The 24,413-nt window shown below is 40.8% G+C and overlaps 1 protein-coding gene across 1 annotated transcript; it reads right to left on the bottom strand.

The window, feature by feature from the left end:
- Positions 1,767-14,027, bottom strand: THOC3 (THO complex 3). The gene is made up of 6 exons (XM_003123664.6): positions 13,662-14,027; positions 12,629-12,785; positions 10,553-10,757; positions 6,760-6,921; positions 6,540-6,640; positions 1,767-2,897 (listed from the first exon to the last, which is right to left on the bottom strand). The coding sequence occupies exons 1-6, from the start codon at positions 13,926-13,928 to the stop codon at positions 2,734-2,736; spliced, it is 1,056 nt and encodes a 351-aa protein (XP_003123712.1). The 5' UTR covers positions 13,929-14,027; the 3' UTR covers positions 1,767-2,733.

Raw genomic sequence — 24,413 nt, 5'->3', positions numbered from 1 at the left:
CCTCGGACAATATATCATCTCTCTAGGAGGGACCAAGACTTCTGAGCCACTCCATAACTGCTGGCTAGGCCTTGACAGTCAGTGAGGTCTGCCACAAGCTGGAGCTCTTTCCTCATGGAGATATGTCTTCCTGCTGCTACAAGTGTCCCCTGAGAGGAAGGCAACAAATCTCTTCTTGTTTAAGTGATAAGCTGAGTGGATCTTTATTTATACAAAGCCAGAGGAAAAAATCCACATGGATGGAAGAGTGGAGAACTGATCAACTATCAAGGATCTAGACCAAACCCGTAGCATCTGATTCCAGTGCTAAGTGGGGATATAGAGAGAAACAGCAACAACCACAGGAATGACAGATAACTACAAAAACAAGAAACAGTGCGCCAAAGTTTACGCCCAGTGACATGGACAACTCCGAACTTCTTACATAATGAGATGGCAAGTTGGTATGCAACTAAAAAGGCTTTTCTCCTTCCATACTTCAGGAGAGGTGGAGACAGAGGCTGTTCTGGGCTGCATGAAACTTCGCCGGAAGACAGGGCTCCATCATTCACACACCAACCTGGGCCGAGTTGACTGCTCAGAGCCAAGGTTTACTCATCTGTATGATGGGAAAGGCAAATGGAAACAGGATAGCCATTGCAACAGACAGCATATGGGCCTTGGACAGAGCGAATGTCCAAAAATTAAAAACGACTATTAATGGAGTCCCTGGTGGCCTAGCGGTTAAAGGGTTTAGTGTTGTCAATGCTGTGGCTTGGGTTCAACTCCTGGTTCAGGAACCTCTGTATGCCACAAGCACAGCCAAGAATAAAATAAAAGTTAAAAAGTTAAAAAATAAAAACATCAGGGAGTTCCCACTGCAGCTCAGCAGTAACAAACCCGAATAGTATCCATGAGGATGAGGGTTCAGTCCCTGGCTTTGCTCAGTGGGTTAAGGATCTGGTGTTCCATGAGCTATGGTGTAGGTCGCAGATGTGGATTGGATCTGGCGTTGCTGTGGCTGTGACCTAGGTCAGCAGCTGCAGCTCTGATTTGACCCCTAGGCTGGGAACTTGCATATGCTGCAGGTGCAGCCCTAAAAAGTTAAAAATAAGAATAATAATAAAAATGTCTATTAAGAAGCACTTTATATACTGCCCAAAATGATGCTGAGCACGCTGTACACTTGATCTTGTCAGACTTGATCAACCCCTTCAGATTTTCATAAAACTAAATGTTTTTGGAGCTCCCCATGTGGCCCAGTGGTAATGAACCAATTAGCATCCATGAGGCTGCCAGGTCGATCCCTGGACTCCCTCAGTAGGTTAAGGATCTGCAGTTGCCATGAGTTATGGTGTAGGTCACAGACACAGCTCGGATCTGGTATTGCTATGGCTGTGGTGTAGGCCAGCAGCTACAGCTCCAATTTGACCCCTAGCCTGGGAACTTCCATATGCCTTAGATAGTACCCTTAAAAAAAATAAATGTTTTATATATAAACATGAGCACAGAAAAACTCCTAGAACGATATATATGAAAGTACTAATAGTGGTTAACTCCTGGTGTTAGAAACATAAGTTTTCCTTTTGCTAATTTACTTTCTCCAAAATTTTCTACAAAAACCACTAACTGAGGTATATTTCAGTTTGGGGTTTTTTTGGCTATGCTCATGGCATAAAGAAGTTCCCAGGCCAGGGATTGAACCCGCACCATAGCAGTGACAATGCCAGATCCTTAACTCTCTAATCCACCTGGGAACTTTGCTGAGGTATATTTTGATTTGGTGGTTTTTTTTTTTTTTTTTTAATGCCAGAATGCATTAAAGTACAATGAAAACCAAGATAGTGCTCACAGGTAAATACCCCCTACATGAGCCATTTCTCCTTGAGGTAAGAGCTAATATATGCTTTGCTTTCTCTGAGGAGCTGGCATGTGCTTATTTTAATAGGAATTAGCTGGCTGAGACCCTCCTTCACTTTGTCACCAGAGTACAGACCCAGAATTTGAGTTCAATCATTCAATTAGGGCCTTTTTCCTTATTTTTTGCATATTTCTATTTGAATTCCCCTGGTCTTGACTTCCTATTCTAATTTATAGGCAGATAAATTATTCTGATTTTGTGTTTATTTATATTCTACCACTATTCTCAATGTTTAACATAAATTCATTGCCTACAGAATCTTTGTAGAATGAGGCCAGGTATACGTACACATAAACAACTTACGAGAGAATTACAATATTTAAATTCTATCTGCAATTTTTTAAAAACGGAACAACATGTTCCTTCCTATAATAACATAAGAAAATAATAATAATGATATCATAATTTTTAAATTCCTAAAAGTCCTGTAATTAAAAAGTCAGTTTTATTAAATGCTCAGGTCTCAAAATTATATATATTTTTATTATTAAAAAATTCCCATCCCATCTTACCCACCCACCCCCCCAAACTAGGTCCTGTCGAAGTAGAAGCAAGCCCAACAAAAGTCCATTGTATGCCCAAAAGCAGGAAGACAGGAGGCCCCGAGAACGAGGTATGCTGGTGTCATCACTGCAGAGCCCTCCTGCAAGGGCCAAGGCATGGGAAGAGCTAACATAACAAACAGAAAGGAAACTGGAATGGGCAGCCTGACAAGTATAACTTACTCCAACTTACAAACACTTTAGGTGCCCACCAGCTCCAAGAGGACAGACCAAACTAACTATGCAGTGGAAGCTTCTGCCTGGGCCTTCTCCGTACATCAGGTCCTTCTATCAGGAATCATTAGGAAGCCCAAACAGCTTCACAGTTCCAGCTTCCCGACTGCTGTCGTATTTGCCGTCTTTGTCATCACAGGCAAATGCCAGCAGAGGCCTTTTGGGGTGCCAAGCCACGGTGAAGGTCGGGGACTCACACTGCACCTCCCACAGCTTGTCTCCTAAAAATGTTGATATAGAGAAACCAATCAATACGTAAGAGACCACACTCATGAAGTACTTACCTACATTAACTCATTTAATATGCTTAATAACCCAGAGGAGAAGTACAATCAGCACCCCCATTTTACAGAGCACTGAGGCCCAGAGAGGTCACAAGCCTGGCAGCACAGGACAGTTAACATAAGAGCCTTTGCTCGAACCCTATTCTGCACCCCCTGAAAAAACAGCATCAGGAGCTGTTTGTTGAGCAGCCCTTCCAAGCCAGATGGATTATACTTTATATAATGACAATCTAGCAAAGCAAGTAATGATTTTAAATCCCATTTTTATAAAGAAGCAGGTGGCTGCACAGTTATGTCACATCTCAAGGAAGCAGCAGAGTCAGCACATGAAGTCAGTCTGTTTCCAAAGCCACAGATCTTTCTACTAAACAATGCCTTGCAAATAGATTTTTCCCCCAAATTTTATTTCTTCTAGTCGAAACTAAACATGATTTTTCCAAAGCCATTTTTTTTTTAGTCCTACTTTACTTTTTTTCAACCTTAGCATTAAGATCAATGCAATAAAATGTTCACAGCATGACGCTGATTTTAAAACACAGGATAGGAGTTCCCGTCGTGGCGCAGTGGTTAACGAATCCGACTAGGAACCATGAGGTTGCGGGTTCGGTCCCTGCCCTTGCTCAGTGGGTTAACGATCCGGCGTTGCCGTGAGCTGTGGTGTAGGTTGCAGACGCGGCTCAGATCCCGCGTTGCTGTGGCTCTGGCGTAGGCCGGTGGCTACAGCTCCGATTCGACCCCTAGCCTGGGAACCTCCATATGCCGCAGGAGCGGCCCAAGGGATAGCAACAACAACAACAACAAAAAGACAAAAGACAAAAAAAAAAAAAAAATAAAAAAAATAAAACATAGGATAGGACATTCCCTTGTGTTGCAGCAGGTTAAGGACCCAGTATTGTCACTGCAGTAGCTAGGGTCACTACTGTGCAGCAGTTTTAATCCCTTGCATGGGAACTTCCACATGCCACAGGCATGTCTCCCCCAACTCCCAAAGAATGCAGGATATACTGACTGAATTATACATTTCAATATAATTGATATGCGAATTATATTTCAATAACCTGTTTAAACACATATCACACATATGCATGTGTGCGTATAGAGATCTTCAATTGAAGTATAGCTGATTAACAATACTGTGTTAAGTGTCAGGTGTACAGCATGCACAGCAAACTGATTCAGTTATACACATATATTTTTTCAGACTACTGTCTATTATAGGTTACTACAAGACATTGAATATAGTTCCCTGCATGATACAGTAAATCCTTCTTGCTTAGCTATTTTACATGGAGTAGTTTGTATCTGTTAATCCCATACTCTTAATTTATCCCTTCCCTGCTCCCTTTCCCCTTTGGTAACTGTAAGTTAGTTTTCCACATCTTTGAGTCTTTTTCTGTTTTGTAAATAGATTCACTTGTATTATGAGGGGTTTTTTTTCGGTTTTTTTTTTTTTTTTTGAGTAACCTATTTCGGGGATAGTTAATGACTCTTCATAATGCTAGGACCTAGCAATCTACAGCTACATGTCTGAGTAAATTTCTGTTACATAGATATAAGGGTTTTGGACCCCTTCCATTGCCCTTTAGGCCTCTGACTCCATGCATGCATTGCTGCTGAAAGCAAACACTACAATAACTCTTCTGTAAGGATGTCTGGTCCTTCACAAAATGTGAGCAGCGTGGACTGAGCAATCCCAATTCAAAGGTTTACCCAAAAAAGATGACCACATACATAAAATGATACTCCTCACAGCATTATTTATAATGGTGCGAAAAGCAGAAGCCACCCATGAGTGGAGCAGCTTAGGTATATTCTGGGATAGCCAATGGAATTCTAAACCCCATTAAAAGCCGCAGTAAAGCTCAGCAGCCATGGCCATGGAAGAAGCTGTGACATCCTGGAGCAGCAGGAGAGCGTGCCTGCATCACATGAACAGGAGGGTTACACGAAGGAGCTGTGCACCTGGATGGCTGGACAACACCCACCACAGTGACAGTGGTAATCTCTGAATCATGGAATTGCAAACTTTTTACTTTCTTTAAAGTTTTCCATGCATTTTGAATTATTTTACTAAAGTATCATGTATTTCTAAAAACAAAAAGCTACATTAAAAAACGTGTTGTACAGGAGTCGTCGCTATGGCACAGCTGGATCGGTGGCATCTTGGGAGCAGTGGATCGCAGGTTGAATACCCAAGCCCAGCACAGTGGGTTAAGGATCTGGCACTGCCACAGCTGTGGTTTAGGCATGACTGCGGCTGGGACCTGATCCCTAGCCCAGGAACTCCATGTGCCAAGGGCGGCCAAAGATGAAAAAAAAAAAATGTGTTGTACAGCAGAAATTATCACAACATTGTAAATCAATAAAATTTTAAAAAATGAAAAAAGAGAGCAAGAGCAGCCTCCACATATGAAATATAAAAAGAAAAACCTACTTATTATTTTGGCAAATTTACTCCAAAACTTTAAATATCAAAAGCTAGAAAAAATGCTCTGTTTGTTCTTCCTTCGTTTGTTTAACAAAACCATGTTTAGGAGTTCCTACAGTGGCTCGGTGGTAAAAAAACCAACTAGTATCCCATGAGGATGAGGGTTCAATCCCTGGCCTTGCTCAGTGGGTTAAGATCTGGCGTTACCATGAACTGCTGTATAGGCCACAGACACGGCTTGGATCTGGCATTGCTGTGGCTATGGCATAGGTCGCAGCTCCAATTCGACCCCTAGCCTGGGAACTTTCACATGCAGAGAGTGTGGCACTACAGAAGAAAAAAACAAAAGACAAAACCATTTTTTTTTTAGTTGGGAAAAAAATAAAATAAAATCAGATTCTTTTGTAAAATGAACACTCGCCTCTCATTTTCCTATCTTCAAGTTATGTTTTGTTGCTTTTCAAAACAAGTCACATCTACTTTGATAATTTATTTTTTATTTATATACATTTATTTTTTAAGTTCACATACAAGCAAGAAAACAGGAAGAAATACACCATAATGCTAAAAAGGGTTGTATTCAAATGGTGGGATCATTCATTCATCTACCCATTCATCCATCCATTCATTCTTTCTCCTTTCTATATTTTAAAAATTTTGTTATAATAGAAGAATTAAAAGTGATTAAAATGCAAAAAATTTTCTTTTAGGGCCGCACCTGTGGCATATGCGGGTTCCCAGGCTATGGGTCTAATCAGAGCTACAGCTCCCGGCCTGTATCACAGCCACAGTAATGTCAGATCCAAGCTGCAGCTGCAACCTACAACACATCTTGTAGAAACACAAGATCCTCAACCCACTGAGGGAGGCCAGGAATTAAACCCACAGCCTCACAGTTCCTAGTCGGATTTGCTTCTGCTGCACCATGACGGGAACTCCACAGAACTGGCCCTTTCTTTCCTAACCCTTTGCTCCCTCATTACCTGACTACAGTAGTCATAATACACAAACTTGCCTTAAGGAGACAAATTCATGGATGCTAATGCTGGTTGGTGCAATAGTAACTTGCAGGAATGAAAATGCCTGACAGAAGTCCTGATGCCCCGAGATGAAAGAGAGGAATCTCGTTAAGATAGCAAGGGCTTAGTTACCTGTCTCTACTTCAGCAATGTCAATGAAATGATCTTCCGAGGCTGATGCCAGCATTTTCCCATCATGGCTAAAACTGAGGGTCCTCACAGGCCAATCCAGCCTATAACAGAGTAGACAGAACAGACATTAGTGTAACCCAAGGAGAGGAGGCCATAATTTCACCCAAAATTAAATAAAATTAATTCCTCCAATAAGCAAAGTTCTGGTAGAGCTGCTTACCTGGAAAAGCACCGAACACACACTAACTCATCCACATCCCAGAGGCTGACCAAAGCATCTGCACTTCCTGTGGCAAAGTACTTCCCCATGGGGTCAAATTTGATACAGATGCAGTTGGAAGGATGGGCATTGATGGACTGTACAGGCTTCAGCTCTGGGTAGCTGAAAAATAAGACAGAGAGCAATCAAACTGTGGGACGAGGACTGTGGTACTAACACAATAACAGGAGACACTTAAGAAAACCAGAGACAACAGAACAAACATCACAGACTGTCATTCAAGAAAAACTTTCCAGAGGTAAAAATATTTCCAAAGATATAGTGAAACAGTACACCACATACCTAAGAATAAGAACCCAGACCAACCAACATGAAGACATACGGTAGTAAAATTACTGGACTTTAAAGAAAATTAGACTACCACCAGACTTTTCAAAGAAACACCTTATGCCAAAAGAAAATGGGGTGACATAATTAAGAGACATGAGCAAGAAAATATGATCAAAATGTTTACATCTAGCAAGTGACTATCAATTATAAAGAGTTCAAATAATAAGCACAAAATAATAAGCACAATATAATAAAGTATCCATTGGTTTTCTAAGTATGTAAGTTGTAATAAGTATGAACTCAGGAAATACCGTTCCCATGAACTTTTCCTGAGTAATCTAGAGAATGAGCTTCAACAATCAAAATGACTAGATAAGTTCCCGTCATGGCGCAGCGGAAACAAATGTGACCAGGATCCATGAATATGCGGGTTCGATCCCTGGCCTCACTCAGTGGGTTAAGGATCTGGCATTTCCCATGAGCTGTAGTATAGGCCCCAGACATGGCTTGGATCCCGTGTTGCTGTGGCTGTGGCGTAGGATGGCAGCTGCAGCTCTGATTCAACCCCTAACCTGGAAACCTCCAAATGCCACGAGTATGGCCCTAAAAAGACAAAAAATTTAAAAATTGAAAAAAAAAAAATGACTAGAAACCTATCAGCCTAAGGCTGGTGATAGGCACTAAATATAGTTTCATGTAGAGACTGTGCATGTTTAAAGGTAAGGTATAAAATAAAATAGCTGTACGTTCTGACAATATATAGTACTAATTATTCTTTCTAAAGGAGGAAGAATGAAAAGAGCACATTCAAAAAGCAGAATTTTTTATTTTAAGTCATCAGATTTTTGGTGCTAACGGTAATATTGTTATTCTAAGATATCTGTTATGTTATATGAGATGAAGGTAATAAGTAACCATGGAATAGTCTATTTTATAATCCCCTGCATCCTTGAGAACCTGAATACTCAGTTTGGAAGGAAAGAGACATATCTGTAATACAGAAGTGGTTTACTAAAATTCCTATAGTCGTGAACTTTAATTGGAAAATTATCAGTATGAATGCACAAGGTAGGTATTCTATCTTAAAAATACATACATATATGTCCTAGCTCTGGAAGGTCAACTGGATGGGTCTAGAAACAATGACCAACCTGGCAATGAGGACATTCCTAGCTCCAATATTACTCGCCAGTAAAAAGATCCAGAAGATCAGAGAATCTTCTGATTAAAGTTCTAAGGCAGGAAACACACAAGACAAACTGAGAATATCTTGTCAAAACAAAAGAGCAAGAACTGAAGGCTACTAGGATCGTGGCCAAAAAATGACTTAGCAAGGAATTTCAAGAGGCTCCCACTGGCTAAAGATGAAATAATTTGAACTTCAATAAGGTTAACAGATTGAAACTTATCTCCTCTGCTTAAATTCATGAGTCCATAGTGATTCTTAAAGAAAAACAAAAACAAAAACTAGCTGATCATCTTTAGAGGTGATAAGTAACTAGTTCATTATCATATGACAAAGGGGAAGAACCAAGCCTTTATCATGCCTTCTCTAAATGTACTGTATTCCTGAGTAACTGAACAGATGACAGCACATGTCAGATGTCTCTTAAATGCCAATAAATAAGCAGGCATATGGAATCAGCAAAATCCAGACTGGGATAAGTTCCATAGGTTAACAGCCTGGTTTTTCAACAGCTAAATTCTAAGTAAAAGAAAGGGATGAAGGGGATCCCATAGCTTAACAGCCTTAAAACACATATCAAACTTTTTTAAATAGCCAAAATTAGAGTATCTGGAGATGCACACTTGGTAGCTAGAACAATAAAGAAATACTATAAAAGCTGACATAAAGAAACACTATAAAACTGTTTTGGGGGAGAAGGGGTTTTGATTAGGATAAAGCCCACAGACAGACTTCTTAGGTGGCCAGCAAAGTACTATTATCTGACCTGGTAGCGTTAAACAGGTGCTAGGCATATAACATATAATAGTTCATTAAGCTATACTGGTGACATGGTTTTCTACATCTGTTTTATTTTCTAATAAAAGGGCTTTAAAACAACAACAACAACAAAACTGCCTATAGAATAGAATTAAAGTTGTTAAAAACAATATTCCAGGCCCAAATAATCTGCTCCCAAATTATATTTTGACTTTATCGTCCTGTGTCAGGACCTCTCATACCAACTATTCTCCAAATAAGTCACGCTCATTCACACTTGTTTTGTCCATTGTGCAGTTCTCTTTTGCTGATTCTTAAAATTCTCTAATTCTGGAGTTCCCGTTGTGGCACAGTGGAAATGAATTTAACTAGGATCCATGAGGACGCAGGTTCAATCCCTGGCCTTACGCAGTGGGTTTAGCATCCGGCATTGCTGTGGTATAGGCCGCAGATGTAGCTTAGATCTGGTGGTGCTGTGGCTGTGGTGTAGGCCAGCAGTTGTAGCTCCCATTAGACCACCAGCCTGGGAACCTCCATATGCTGTGGGTGCAGCCCTAAAGAAAGAAAGAAAAAAAAAAAAATTCTATAATTATTTCAAGGTCAAGCTTAGAAGCTGCCTCCTTCAACCCCCAATTCCCACAATCAATTTAGTAAGATTCTTTCCTTGGGATTCTACAGCAAACTTCCAGCTTCTCACACAGAACCTATTTCACCCTGCCTTGAACTACTCACCCAGCATAGCAGAAAGAACAGAATCAGAAAGATCTGAATTTCATTTCCAAAGTTTCATTCATTTAGAGGACAAATATTTACTGAGATCCTAACTGTGTATAGCAGGTACTGGGCTAGGCACTAGGGACTCAACAGCAAACAAGTTAAAGACAGTCCCTTCTCTCATGGAATTTATGGCCTAATGAAGGATACAGACAAGTAAACATGCAATTATAAAGTAGAAGGAGGAATGCTTCCAATAAGAAGGACATAAAATAAGCTTCTAACCCTGGGGTAAGATGGCATCCCCAGAGAGAAAGTAATATTTAAGCTGAGACTGTAAGGGTACGATTATGCTATAATTCAAGGTGCATGCAGTTCTAACGCTCACTAGCTGACTAGTGACTTAACCTCTTTGAGTCCCTGATCCTCATGTGTGAAATGGGAAACATACCATCAGCTCCTGAGGATCTGTGTGAGGACTCAGTAAAGATAAGGTGGAAGATTCTCAAGAAAGGTTAGAATTCTTCATTACTACAGTGAAACCTAGAACAAGGTGAGGGGTGCCAACTCTCTGCATTGTCAAAATCCAAAAATAACCTGAGTTGGCCCTCTGTACTCACAGTTCCATATCCCAGATTCAACCAACCACAGATTATCTGGGCAGCCCAAATCCGTGTTGTTCAAAGGTCAACTGTATCTGTCCTTTTGGCTTCTTCAGCATAGACTCACACCTAATTCATCTTGGTATCCACCACAGCACCCAATGCAAAGAGAGGACAGAACCCTAAGCTAAAAGTCCCTTACCTGAGTATGTTGATACAGCCATTGCCATTTGTCAGGAAGAACATGTTATTGTCATTATTCCAGGAGATTTCATTGACCTCGAACTTGAACTGCTCCTCTGCTTTGGAACGGTGTGTCTTGGCATCAATAAAAGTCACCACATCGTCCTTGTTGCCTACAGCAATGGTCTGCCCGTCGGGACTCCAGCAAATATTAATGTTCTCCCCTGGAAACCCAGATATAATCAGCAAGATATTGTTAGCCCATAACTCTCTAGAACTTCATTCTGTTATCACAAAAAGACTAGAACATCGTCAGAGCTCATTCACTAAAGTCTTCATCAATGGAAGCAAACTACTACTTACAAATCACCAACTACCACCACATTCATCTACAAAGTTTCCCTTAGTTCTCATATTTCTCTAAGGGACACTTTTTTATCCCGCGTTATAGGTGAAGAAATGAAAGATAAGAGAAATGAACCAAACTGTCAAAGCTGTGAAGCAAAAGAGCTAAAATCTAAACCTGGATTTGATGCCAAAGCCTCTTAGTCTCTCTTACACCTGCGCTTCCCAAACTCCAGCCATTCACATGCCATTTTCACAAATTTTTTTTTTTTTTTTTTGCTTTTTAGGGCTGAACCCACAGCATATGGAAGTTTCCAGGCTAGGAGTCAAATGGGAGCTGCAGCTGCCGGCCTACGCCTGCCACAGCCACAGCAACATGGGATCCGAGCCAGTCTGCAACCTACACCACAGCTCATGTCAACGCCAGATCCTTAACCCACTGAGTGAGGCCAGAGATCCAACCCACATCCTCATGGATACTAGTCAGGTTCATTTCCACTGTGCCGCAACAGGAACTCCCATTTTCACAATTTTTGTACTATCCATGTAACAGCTATACTTTTCTTCATTGGAGATTTTTTTTTCTTAAAACTTACCCCCCCCCCAATTTTTACTTAAATAAATTTAACTTCACTTTATCAATAAATTCTTCTCTATTAGGTATACACATACAACCAGTTTTTAATGTTCATCCATGTAACCACCTAAATCACTCACGTATCATCACTTGTTTACTTGGGGGAATGACTCCATCATTCCAACTCCAGGTACAGGTCTTGCCAACAAAGTCCAATGGCCCACATTGAATACATCAATTAAAAATTTCATCAACCTTAGGAGTTCCCATCATGGCGCAGAGGAAACGAATCCCACTAGGAACTATGAGGTTGTAGGTTCGATCCCTGACCTCACTCAGTGGGTTAAGGATCTGGCATTGCCATGAGCTGTGGTATAGGTCGCAGATGCAGATCCGATCTGGCATGGCTGTGGCTATCGTCTAGGCTGGCAGCTGTAGCTTCGATTAGACCCCTAGCCTGGGAACCTCCATATGCCATGGGTGCAGCCCTAAAAAACAAAATAAACAAACAAACAAAAAAAACCCCATCAACCTTATTGATTCTAAGACGCATTTTTTTTCACATTTCATTATCTCAAATTTTTGGTGTATCATCATTATCTGATAAATAAAGTGGTACATAAAATATTGATGCATTTCATAATCAATACCATCTTAGTCAATAAAATTTAATAAATGGCCTCAAGGTTTATAGGACAATACCTGGTAAAGAACAGAGTCTACAAATCCTAAGACCAGCTATTCTAGCCTATCAGCAGTTTCCCAAATTCTCCATTCCTTTGCACATGCTGTTCCCTTCTGGGGTTGCCCACCCACCCACCCACTGCACTCTCACCATTAAATCTCTATGGCTACTCCATGGGTTTGCTCAAATCCTGGGAGGCCCTCCCTAGCTCCCCCAGGCCAATTGAAGCACTTCCACTCTGATATCCACCTTGCAGCCTTCTCTAGTCTAAGATGATCCATGTCATACTACATTAGTTTTTTTATTATTATTATTCATATGTCTCTCTCACTGCACTAAACGATAAGGTCCTTGGAGCTGGAGACTATCTTGTTCAGCTCAGAATGTCCAATACCTACAGGTCTGTGCACAGAGAAGATACTCAGAAAACACTTGCTAAATGGCTATAAGTAGCTTATCTTCCTATTGCCCTCTCTCTGAGTAGTCACCTTTAGTGTTCACGGTGGCAATGCATTTTGTAGTCCTTACATCCCAGATGCGAATGGTTTTGTCTCCAGATGCAGTGACAAAAAGATCAGGATTACTTGGGTGCCAACAGAGCTGGTCCACGCTATCCCCATGGCCCCGATAATTGTTTTCTTTGACCTGAAAGAACAGAATCTATATGTCACTACACTCAGAGGTACCTGCCAACATATGTAACTTAACCTTATTCAAACCCTGTGACCAAAAAAAGTTTGGATAATTAAAAAGAGTCCAACAGGGAACTATTCAATATCCTGTGACAAACCATAATGAAAAAGAGTATTTTTTAAAAAGAATGTCTACATATGTATAACTTTATCACTTTGCTGTACAGCAGAAATTAATACAACGCTATAAATCGACTATACTTCAACTAAAAAAAAAAAAAAAAAAAAAGGGTCCAGTCTTTCAAAGCCTCTTCCCCCAATCTCTTCCCACTATTCTTCCTCTCTCCCCGCTCCCCAATCAGTCTGAACTGATCTGGGAATGGGTTCCGGAGCAACACTGTTACTCTTTTGCCCTCCCTGGCTTTTCTCCTTCTTTCAGGTCTTCCAGCCTTACTCTGCCACCAAGGATCCCAATCCACCTGCTCACTGCGAAGGCGGTCCTATCGTTTTGAGGGAGGCCTTCCTTACCACCACAGGGAGCTGCCCCAGCCACTCCTCACCACCACCCAATTCCTTCTACCACTCCCACACCCCCACCATCCTCCTCACCGCCACTGCCCGCTCATCTTCACATCTCACTACTACAACCCTGCACACCGCCACCTCCCCTTACTACCAGTCTTCTCTCCACCACCCCGTCCTTAACCCCCATCACCCCAACCCGTTGTCCCCCCCTCCTCACACCCCTTCCTCTTTTCCGCACCACGCACGCCACTGACCCCACACCCCTTCTTAGTCCTCCGCCCTCCTCCCTTCCACCCTCCTTACCACCACACCTCGCTTTACCACAGCCCCTCTCTCTAGCCTGGGCCGGGCCCCAGCAGCTCACCAACCGGTCCTTCTCCAGCAGGAAGACACTGGCCGTCTTGTCGAAGGACCCCGAGGCCAGGCGACGCCCGTCACAACTCCAGGCCACCGAGTGCACCTTGGCGCTGTGCGCCGGGAACTCGCGCGTCTTGCTGTGGCCGCGGAACAACTCCTGCATTCCGAGCACATAGCGCGTCGGGCCGCTGGTCACTGAACACCAGGGAGCCATTGAGCCGGGACCGCTCTGGCCCAATGCCGAGGGCCCCATAGACGCCGCGGGTACAGCCATGCCGAGCTCCCGGACGCCTGTTCGGCCTCCTCAGTCCAGGTGCAGTCAGTCCTGCCGCCCCCGCCGTCGCACGCATGCGCACGGGAGAGCGCACGGGAGAGCGTCCGCTCTTTTGCGCAGCCTCACTGTGGACCACCCCGGAAGGGACTACAAGTCCCGGCATGCAGCGCGCACCCGCTTTCGCTTTTTCAAACTCTATTGGTTCTGCTTTAAATTTCCTTCGCAATTAATGATTGGGAAGGTTTTTGGCGGGGTGGGAGGGGGTCCCTATTTTCCCCTTATCTACAGCTCGGTAGTCATATCTGTATCCCTGTTTAATCTAAAAAAAAAATTAACGCAGTTCTTCTAATCCTCAGATCTCCAGGAGTTAAAAACACCTTTTTTCTAGGGTTGCTCCCCACCCTTCAGCTCCCTTCCTCGGAGCAGAAGCCTCTTCTTGCTGGTGAAGGACCAGCTGGTGAAACTTGTCTGAGTAAAAGACAAGGGATTTGGGGGCGGGGACGAAGGGCTTGAGAAGGGCTGAGGGAAGGCTTTGGTGTTAAAGTGGCTGGACATTTGTACAAAAACAAATATTTTTAAAAAGTTAGTACATGCACTTGATAACAAATGTAGAAAATACAAACAGGAATAAGATGAAAAGTAAGTTTACCTCCTATATCCCTGAATTGCCCTTCCAAAAAGCAATAAATTTCTTGCTTGGCCTTCCCCAGAGAGTTTAGGTGTAAAAAAGCACCTTGGGAGAGGTAGATAGATGTGCATCCCACCCTCCCCTAAAAAATGATAGCATTCCTTACATAACTTGTTTTCAATGGTAAATGTACATAATCATTTCTTATCAGTATATGCAGATGTCTCAGTCTTTTAATGGAGGCAGTCTTTAATAATATAGATGCACAATAGTTTATTGAGCTGATCCCTCTGATGGACATTTTGTGTCCATCACAATTTGCTTTTAGGTCAATACTAAATGTCCTAAATGCTTTTAGGACAATTTGCTTTTAGAGCAATACTACAGTAAGCATCCCTATACAAATTTTATTGTGCACATATGCGCTTTTTTATTGAATAGATATTGCCAAAATACCTGTGGCTTGGAAGAGTGTCTAAGGTCCTAAGTACTAAGTGAGTGAGTCCACATGTAAAGCATACGGCTGGCTCTGAGAGGGGCCTTAGGAAATGGGGTCCTTTTCTTTCCCCAATTCACTTCCCCACCCCTTTAAAACTAGAAATTCTTGGAGACTTTAAACTTTTTAGACTCCAAAGAATACTGATGATTTTAGACACCACTAAAATCTTGGGATGGGAGAATATTTGGTATCCAGTGTTCCCCCCTTAGCTTTCATTTTCAGGAATCCTCTTTATGTGCTAGTATTTTTGTTTCCCTACATACACTGAGCATTTATATCTCCTGGTCTCAGATAAGAACACTGAAGAACAGAGGTAAAACATCTTGCTCTGGGTCACATGGCTGGTATTAGCGCTATGGGACAGAGCAAAGATTAGGACTCAGGTGATACTGACTTCAAATTCTATACTCTGATTCTTAGAATCTGAAACCTCTATGTTTTAAATGTCATTTTTAATATTTCTGTATTAATTCTGTATTATGTAATGTGCTTTTTAATTTCATTTTCCCTTGTGTTCTTTTCCTATATTATGTAAACACAAATATTAGAACCTCAGATGTGATATATGTATCCCACTGCTCCTCACTGAGACTGTTGTAATAGCATATATCTAGAGAGGTTAGGGTCTCCTGGGCAAGGTAGACTCATTACAATGGTCAGACAAATGGGGGAAAAAAACAAAACTAAGGAAAGGATACAGAGCTTGATTTCAGCAGCTTAGAACTTTAATTCGGAAGCTGATAGTAATACAGTTCTATTGTATACCTAGGTAATATTGGGAACAGAGCAAATGTCCCCCCCAAAATAATAATGAACTCACTACCTATTATAAGAATTGTTTAGGGAGGATTCTGGGAAGATGACAGAGTAGAAATGGGAATCTGTCTCCCCACATAGGAAACAATTGCACTAGAAGAATCTATTTCCACTTCCAATACAAAAAGCATTCTGCAGGTTAGGCCAAGGAGTCCAAGGATAATGCAGGTCTAATCCCAGTATAAGAAACTGCAGCCAAGCTGCCTGGGACAACTGAGGACAAGTTGACTTACCCTCAGCTCCCTCTGGCCCAGCACAGAGCCTAGCACTCTGGAAGAGCTGTATTACCGAAAACTCCTTTCACCTGCAATCAACAAAGCTTTTTTAACCCACATGACCTTTTAAATTAGATGCCAACATTTAAAAATTAGGAGAGTTCATATACAAATTGAAGCTTCGGCTTCCCACAGAAAAGGGAGCTGATGTTGGATAGTTGAAACATGAAGAACATATGTGATATAGTACCTAATACCATATACAAGTTCCAGGATCAGGGATTGAACCTGCATCACAGCTGCAATCCAAGACACAGAAGGGACTGCAATGGATCCTTAACCCATTGCACCAGCAGGAAACTCCAGAAGAATCTCACTTTAAAGAAATTCTCTAAGAACATTTCAAAGCCTCCCCATGTCCAAGAAGAGACCATGTCATCTTCTTCCCAGGCAGCACCCTTCCCTGGAGTGTCACCTTCCAGTGTCCCCACCTGCAACTCTGACACCCATGCTGAGGCTCCTCCGCCTACTTTCTCAGAGCTTGGATCTGTGCATTCGCCTCCCACCACCTCCCTCCCCCACCGCCAGTCATCTGTGCTGCCCACCCTGGCAAGCTGTCTCCCTAACACCTCACCTACTCATGGCTTCATTACTTTATCCCCCACCTTTCTCACTCAGAAGAGGGGGAGGAGCAGGGAGAATCATGCAAGCCAGGAGATGGGCAGAGAGCAGTGGAGAGCCAGCTGCAACTCCAACCCCCACTTCAGCACACTCAACCCACAGCTTCCACAAGTCCACCCTCTAGCTGTCTGGTGCTTCTACCTCCCCTTCACCCACACACATCCTGCCATGGAATGGCCAGTAACTCTTTCTTTTCCCTGAGGATTTCAGACCCCTAATTCCACAGCTCTGGCAAAAAGACCAATTCTCCTGTCTGGCTGGATGAATGCGTTAGATAGAAGACATCCTCTAAAGTGAGTCAGGAGGAGGTGCAGCAGGAAGACCACTCACTGAGACACCTGACCCTCTCTAAGCACCAGACTCATTAGTGCTGTGACCTTGAAATATTATTCTCCGAGTCCACCTATTTATCTCCCTCCCCACCTCAAAAATACTTTTAAAAATGTAACAGTGCCAACCCTTTCTTCATGTAGCTCCGTTTCCCCGCATAGGAACTACAAGGGCAGCACAGTGTAGTGAGGCTCAGGCTTAATTCTTCATAGTCCTTGTAACTTTGGACAAGTCCCTTCACCCCTCTGAGGCTTGGTGGGATCTGAGACCTAACTCACAGGCTTTCTTTGAGAAAAAAAAAAAAAGCAAAGCAATCATAGGATGATGGAACGCACTTTGTCAAGCTCTTGGCTACTATGGAGGAAGATTGCTTCTAAGGTGAGTTTTAAAAGAAAAATAATAGAATAAAAAGGTAATGGACACTTCTGCTTCCAGTGGGATGGAGTGATGGAATAGATTTAACCTCCCATATGGCACAACTTGGGAAAAAAAAACAGAAAAAGTATGAAACAGCAGTTTTCAAGAGCGTAGACCTCAGGCAATAAGGTAATGAACCATGTGCGACAGAAAATAGAGGGAGTTCTATGAGTGCCCCAGATTACTGCCTTGAGTACTGTCTAGGCACAGGGATAGGAAAACAAAGAGGAGTCACAGGCTCCTGGAGTTGGAGAGACACAGTTGAGAATCTGGGGAGAGCAAGGCAGCTAGTGTTCACAAGGCACAATAACATAGAGGGCAAAACTGGAAAGGAAACTCCAGATATCTGTGGAGCATCTGCCTTGGGCATTCAGTAGAGAACTGATCAGTTGTACAAGGAAACTACCAGAGATGAGAGAGAAATTATCTAAAAGGAAGAGTGAGAATAGTGCTTGAGTCCAGAAAGCTGAGAAGAGTACCTGTTCCTACCAGTCAGACTAGAAACCCTAATAATCTATGGGGCTCTGGATAATGTAAGCAAAAAGGTCTTGCTTTGGTAATGGAGAGTGATTAGCTCTAGAAAAAATGCTGCTCTCCTCCAACCTAACAGTTCTTGAAAGTAAGATCTGAAAGGATCAATGTTTTTCTAAGTAACTTAACTATATCCCCCCAAAAAGCTTAAGAATATTTATAGGAGTATTAATATAATCTAGCAACAAACAAGGTATAATTTACCATATCTGGCATCCAATCTGACTGACAGCATAGAAAGCAATAGAAAAAGATGACCAAGAATGAGGAAAAAAAATGGATCAACCTGAACTGAACCTGAAATGACAGAACAAGCTGACAAGAACATCAAATAGTTATTATAACTACACTCCACACTCAAGAAAATACATGGATGACATTTCTAAAAGACCCAAACTGAACTTCTAGAGATGCAAACTACAATGTCTAAGACAAAAAATACAGTAGATAGGATTAATGGAATATTAGACACTACAGAAGAAAAGATTAGTGAACCTGAAGATACAGCAATGTTTACTACAACAAAATAAAACAGACAGAGGGGGGAAAAATTCAGAGCATCAGTAAGCTATGTGACAACTTCAAGGAACCTATTACAGTCACCGTTTAGTATCCTTGGGGGATTGGTCCAGGACCATTTGTAAATACCAAAATCTATGGATGCTTGAATCCCTTGCAATTGGCCCTCCATATCTATAGGTTCAGCATCTGCAGATTCAACCAACCACGATCAAATAGTATTTTTGATCAATGGCTGGTTGAATCCATGGACACAGAACCTGAAGATATGGAGACCAACTGTATATGTGTAAATGGACTACCTCAAGGAAGTATCAAAGAGGACAGAAATAATAACTAACATTTTTTCAAATTTGATGGTATTTATGGACTGATAGATCCAGGAAGATCAACAAAACCCAAGCATAAGTAAGTAATGAAGAAAACTAAACAAAGGTACATAATTTAAAAAATGCAAACTCAGTAATAAAGAGAAAAACATTAGTCAGAAGGAAAAAAGACTACATATAAAGAAACAAAGAAAAAGATGACAGCAGAGGGGAGGGGAAAAAAGGCTTTATAATACAAAGAAATGCTGAGATAATTTACTAACAGCTGACCTGTACTACAAGAAATGCTCAAACAAGTCCTTCAGACAGAGCAAAATATTACTATATGGAAATGCAGATCTACGCAAAGGAATGAAGAGCACCAGAAGTGACAACTACATATATGACTGTTTTCTCATTATTTAAATATCTTTAAAAGATAGTTGACAATGTAAACAAAAATATCTACAAATGGTGGAGTTTATAATATATGTATAAGTAAAATATATGGTGATAATAGCATAAAATCTGAGAAGGAAGAAATGAAGTATAATACAGTAAGATTCTTATACTATACATGAAATGGCATAATGTCACTTGGAGGTAGACTGTGATAAGTTAAATATGTATACTCTAAACCCTAGAGCAACTATTAAAAGAGGAGAATAATAGAACAAATAGAAAAAAAGTAGCAAGATAGTAGACTCAATCCTAACTATATGAATAATCACATTAAATGTAAATAGTCTAAGCATCCCAAATAAAAGGCAGAAACTGATTGTCAGACTGGATTTTTAAAAACTCAATTTTACACTGCCTATAAGAAATGTACTTCAAATATACATACCGGAGTTCCTATTGTGGCTCAGCAGTAACGAACCTGAATAGTATCCATGAGGATGTCGGTTTGTTCCCTGGCCTTGCTCAGTGGGTTAGGGATCCAGTGTTGCCATGAGCTATGGTATAGTTTGCAGATGCGGCTCGGATCCCACGTTGCTGTGGCTATGGCATAGGCTGGCAGGTGTAGCTCCAATTTGAACCCTAGCCTGGGAACTTTCATATGCTGTAGGTGCAGCCCTAAAAAGAACTAAAAAAAAACCAAAAAAACAAAAACCGAAATCTTACCATTGTGACAAGGTGGATGGATCTAGAAGGTATTACACTAAGTGAAATGTCAGAGAAAGACAAATACTGTATGGTTTCACTTAGATGTGGAATGGAAAAAAAACAAATATACATACTAAAAAAAAAAAGAATGGAAAAAGATATATATTGTGCTAACAGTAGTCAAAAAGAGTCATTACTGAAGTTTTCTGGTAGCTCAGCAGGTTAAGGATCCAGCATTGTCACTGCTATGGTACAGGTTTGATCCCTTGCCGCAGAACCTTTGCATGCCATGGCTGCAGCCCCCCAGAAAAGAGTAATTATTTTAATATCAGATAACGGAGGTGTTTTATATATATAAATAGTCCAAATATATATATTATATATTATATATTATATTATATTATATATTATATATTATTGGGGTATCACATCCAATATTCCTGATATTAGTAATATGTATCTTCTCACTTTTATTGATTAGAATTTCTAGAGGTTTATCAGTTTAATGGATCTTCTCTAATAGCTCTTGGTTCATTGATTTTTCTCTACTGCCTTTCTGTTTCCTATTTTAGTGATTTCTGCTTTGATATTTAGTATTATTTTCTCCTGCCTACTTTGGGTAAGCACTTATTTTTTCTGGTTTCTTAGATGGAATCATGATAAGGAATATTATGAACAACATTATGCCGAAAATGTTGACAACTTATTTGAAATAGCCAAGTTCACCAAACGACAAAAGCTTACCAAAGCTCACCTAAGAAGGATTAATGAATGAGAATAGCCCTCATATAGTAAAGAAATGATGTTTTTTTTCCTCCAACTGAATTGCCTTTGCACCTTTTTTTAAAATTAGTTGTTAACTCTAATGGCAATGAACACAACTAGTTGAGCATACCTAGTGTCCAGATCTTGTTTTTAGTGTGTGTCTGTCTTTTGTCTTTTTAGGGCCATACCTGCACCATATGGAGATTCCCAGGCTAGGGGTCTAATCAGAGCTGTTGCTGCCGGCCTACACCAGAGCCACAGCAACACCAGATCCGAGCCATGTCTGTGACCTACACCACAGCTCAGGGCAACGCTGGATCTTCAACCCACTGAGCAAGGCCAGAGATCAAACCCAAAACCTCATGGTTGGATTTGTTTCTGCTGAGCCACGACTGGAATTCCAGATCTTAGTTTTCTTTTCTTTTTTTTTTTTTTTTTTGGTCTTTTTGCCTTTTGAGGGCCACACCCGTGGTATATGGAGGTTCCCAGGCTAGGGGTCTAATTGGAGCTGTAGCCACCAGCCTATGCCACAGGCACAGCAACACAGGATCTGAGCTGCGTCTGTAACCTACACCACAGCTCACAGCAACACCAGATCCTTGACCCACTGAGCAAGGCCAGGGATTAAACCCGCAACCTCATGGTTCCTAGTCGGATTCGTTAGCCACTGTGCCACGACGGGAACTCCCAGATCTTGGTTTTTAATACCATTCTTCAGTAAAAGGATCCAGGACTCCTTGGAGAAGTGGCTGGTTTTAGGACTGAGACAGGAAATATACAAGATGAACCTGAAGCATTTTGCAGCATCAGAAAGGAAGTACTGAAAAAAACAAAATCGTGTATTGATGGGGGTTTGTCAAAAGAATATAGCAGCCAATTGAAAGAGTTCCCAATGGCCAACTTGAACAACATAAGCAACGGTATATAAATAAAGTAGTATTGGATTATAACCCAAAATATAAAATAAACATTCTTGAGCCTATATGATATAAATAATTAAATAAATAAATGGGAGAGTAGAGAAAAATCTCTCTTGCTGAAGAATTCCAAATAATTTATGTGGATAGTCCATCTTTAAGGAAAAGGAGCATAACTCCCCACTTATTAAGTGGGGCCGTGTACAGTGACTTTTTTCTGAAGCGTACAGTATAGAAAGGAGTGTGGGGGAGAATGATTTTACAGTGGAGAAAAGTGACAGACACTATCTCAGCCATGTGATCAAGCTAAACTTGAAGTGATAAATCATGTTGATAATATAGACCTTTGATAGAATATGATGAGAATGCTACTTTACCTCTAAAGTCTTCCTTCTCCAAACACATACTGCAGTCTAATCATGAAAATGTCAGATGAATCCCAATTGAGGGATAATCTACAAAAGACTTGACTAGTACTCCTCAAAACTCAACGTCAGGCAGTCTAATGTGGCTCATGGGGTTAAGGATCCAGCATTGTCACTGCTGTGGCTTGGGTTCAATCCCTGGTCTGGGATCTTCAGGTCCCACATGCTGCAGGTACAGACAAAAAAAATTTCAAGATGGTAAAAAAAACTGGGAAACTCTGAGACAGTGTCACAGCTAAGATATACACAGTTTTTACACTAAATGGTGATAAAAAACTAGATAGTCATAAGCAAAAAAATTAACTTGGGACCCACGCCTCATATCATATAGAAAAATTACCTCAAAACCTATCATAGACCTAAACGTATAACATGAAACAATAAGACATATAGAAGAAAAAAATGGAAAATCTTCGTGACCTTGTGCTAGGCAAAAATTTATTATATGATACATAAAGATCCATATAAGAATAAATTAATACATTGGAGTTCACCAGGATTAATGTACTCTGCTCTTTGAAAAACACTATTAAGAGAATGAAAAGACAAACCACAGATGCAGGAAAAAAAAATGCGAAGCATATATCTGATAAAGGACTTCAATGCAGAATATATGTCTATTTTTAAAAGTACCACTCAAAAAATAAAAAAATAAAAATACCACTCAATAAGAAAATAATTCCATTTTTTAAATTGGCAAAAGATTTGCATACACTTTGCCAAAATGATATATGGATAGCAAATAAGCACATGAAAAGGTGCTCACCAGCATTCGTCATTAGGGGGACAATAAAATTAAAACTATATCCATTAAAGAGGATAAAATTTTAAAAACATGTAACCATGCAAAAAGTTGGGAAAGGGGTAGAAAAACTACTAGATATGTAAGAGTGAAAACTAATTGAAAAATATTTTAGCAATTTCTTAAAAATTAAACAAATGTCTACCACATGATGTAGCCATTCTACTCCTAGGTATTTAACCAAGAGACAAGAAAGTTATATGTTTATACAAAGACTTGAATACAAATGCTTCTTACTTATCTAGGTCCTGAGCACCAGCCGAAAACCTAGAGCCATATAGACACAAGAGATTGTGGATGGATGAAGAGATAAATGTGTGGATTGAAAGAGAAATAGACTGATGGAAACAGGAACCGATGATAGATGGGTAGGAGGATAAATGAACAGATAGAAAGATTAATAGATGTACCAACAAATATGGTGAGATGAATGCAAAATGGATGGACAGAAACAAATGTACAAAATGATGAAGATGAAGGGATGAATGAGAGATGAACAGGAAAAAAGGGAGATGAATGGATGAACAAACAGATGCATTGGATGGATGGGTGGGTGGGTAGATGGAAGGATGGATGAACAGAGTTCATAGGCACTTCAAGAGCAGGTCGTTTCTTTTTCATTTTTTTTATTTTTTATTTTATTTTTTTATTTTCCCACTGTACAGCAAGGGGGTCAGGTTATCCTTACATGTATACATTACAATTACATTTTTCCCCCACCCTTTCTTCTGTTGTAACATGAGTATCTAGACAAAGTTCTCAATGCTATTCAGCAGGATCTCCTTGTAAATCTATTCTAAGTTGTGTCTGATAAGCCCAAGCTCCCGATCCCTCCCACTCCCTCCCCCTCCCATCAGGCAGCCACAAGTCTCTTCTCCAAGTCCATGATTTTCTTTTCTGAGGAGATGTTCATTTGTGCTGGATATTAGATTCCAGTTATAAGTGATATCATATGGTATTTGTCTTTGTCTTTCTGGCTCATTTCACTCAGTATGGGATTCTCTAGTTCCATCCATGTTGCTGCAAATGGCATTATGTCATTCTTTTTTATGGCTGAGTAGTATTCCATTATGTATATATACCACCTCTTCTGAATCCAATCATCTGTCGATGGACATTTGGGTTGTTTCCATGTCCTGGCTATTGTGAATAGTGCTGCAATGAACATGCGGGTGCACGTGTCTCTTTTAAGCAGAGTTTTGTCCGGATAGATGCCCAAGAGTGGGATTGCGGGGTCATATGGAAGTTCTATGTATAGATTTCTAAGGTATCTCCAAACTGTTCTCCATAGTGGCTGTACCAGTTTACATTCCCACCAGCAGTGCAGGAGGGTTCCCTTTTCTCCACAGCCCCTCCAGCACTTGTTATTTGGGGATTTATTAATGATGGCCATTCTGACTGGTGTGAGGTGATATCTCATGGTTGTTTTGATTTGCATTTCTCTTATAATCAGCGATGTTGAGCATTTTTTCATGTGTTTGTTGGCCATCTGTATATCTTCTTTGGAGAAATGTCTGTTCAGGTC

The sequence above is a fragment of the Sus scrofa genome, chromosome 2 (genome assembly GCF_000003025.6).
Source record: "Sus scrofa isolate TJ Tabasco breed Duroc chromosome 2, Sscrofa11.1, whole genome shotgun sequence".
Lineage (NCBI taxonomy): Eukaryota > Metazoa > Chordata > Mammalia > Artiodactyla > Suidae > Sus > Sus scrofa.
The sequence above is the reverse complement of the archived record's forward strand: the minus strand, read 5'-3'. Positions and strand labels throughout refer to the sequence as shown.

Coding starts and splice junctions, on each gene's coding strand:
- THOC3 (XM_003123664.6), bottom strand. CDS start 13,928: ATGGCTGTACCCGCGGCGTCTATGGGGCCCTCGGCATTGGGCCAGAGC. Junction 6,922..10,552: donor GGCTGTATCAACATACTCAG/GTAAGGGACTTT, acceptor CTTATTTTTCAG/CTACCCAGAGCTGAAGCCTG. Junction 6,641..6,759: donor TGTGTTCGGTGCTTTTCCAG/GTAAGCAGCTCT, acceptor ACTCTGTTATAG/GCTGGATTGGCCTGTGAGGA.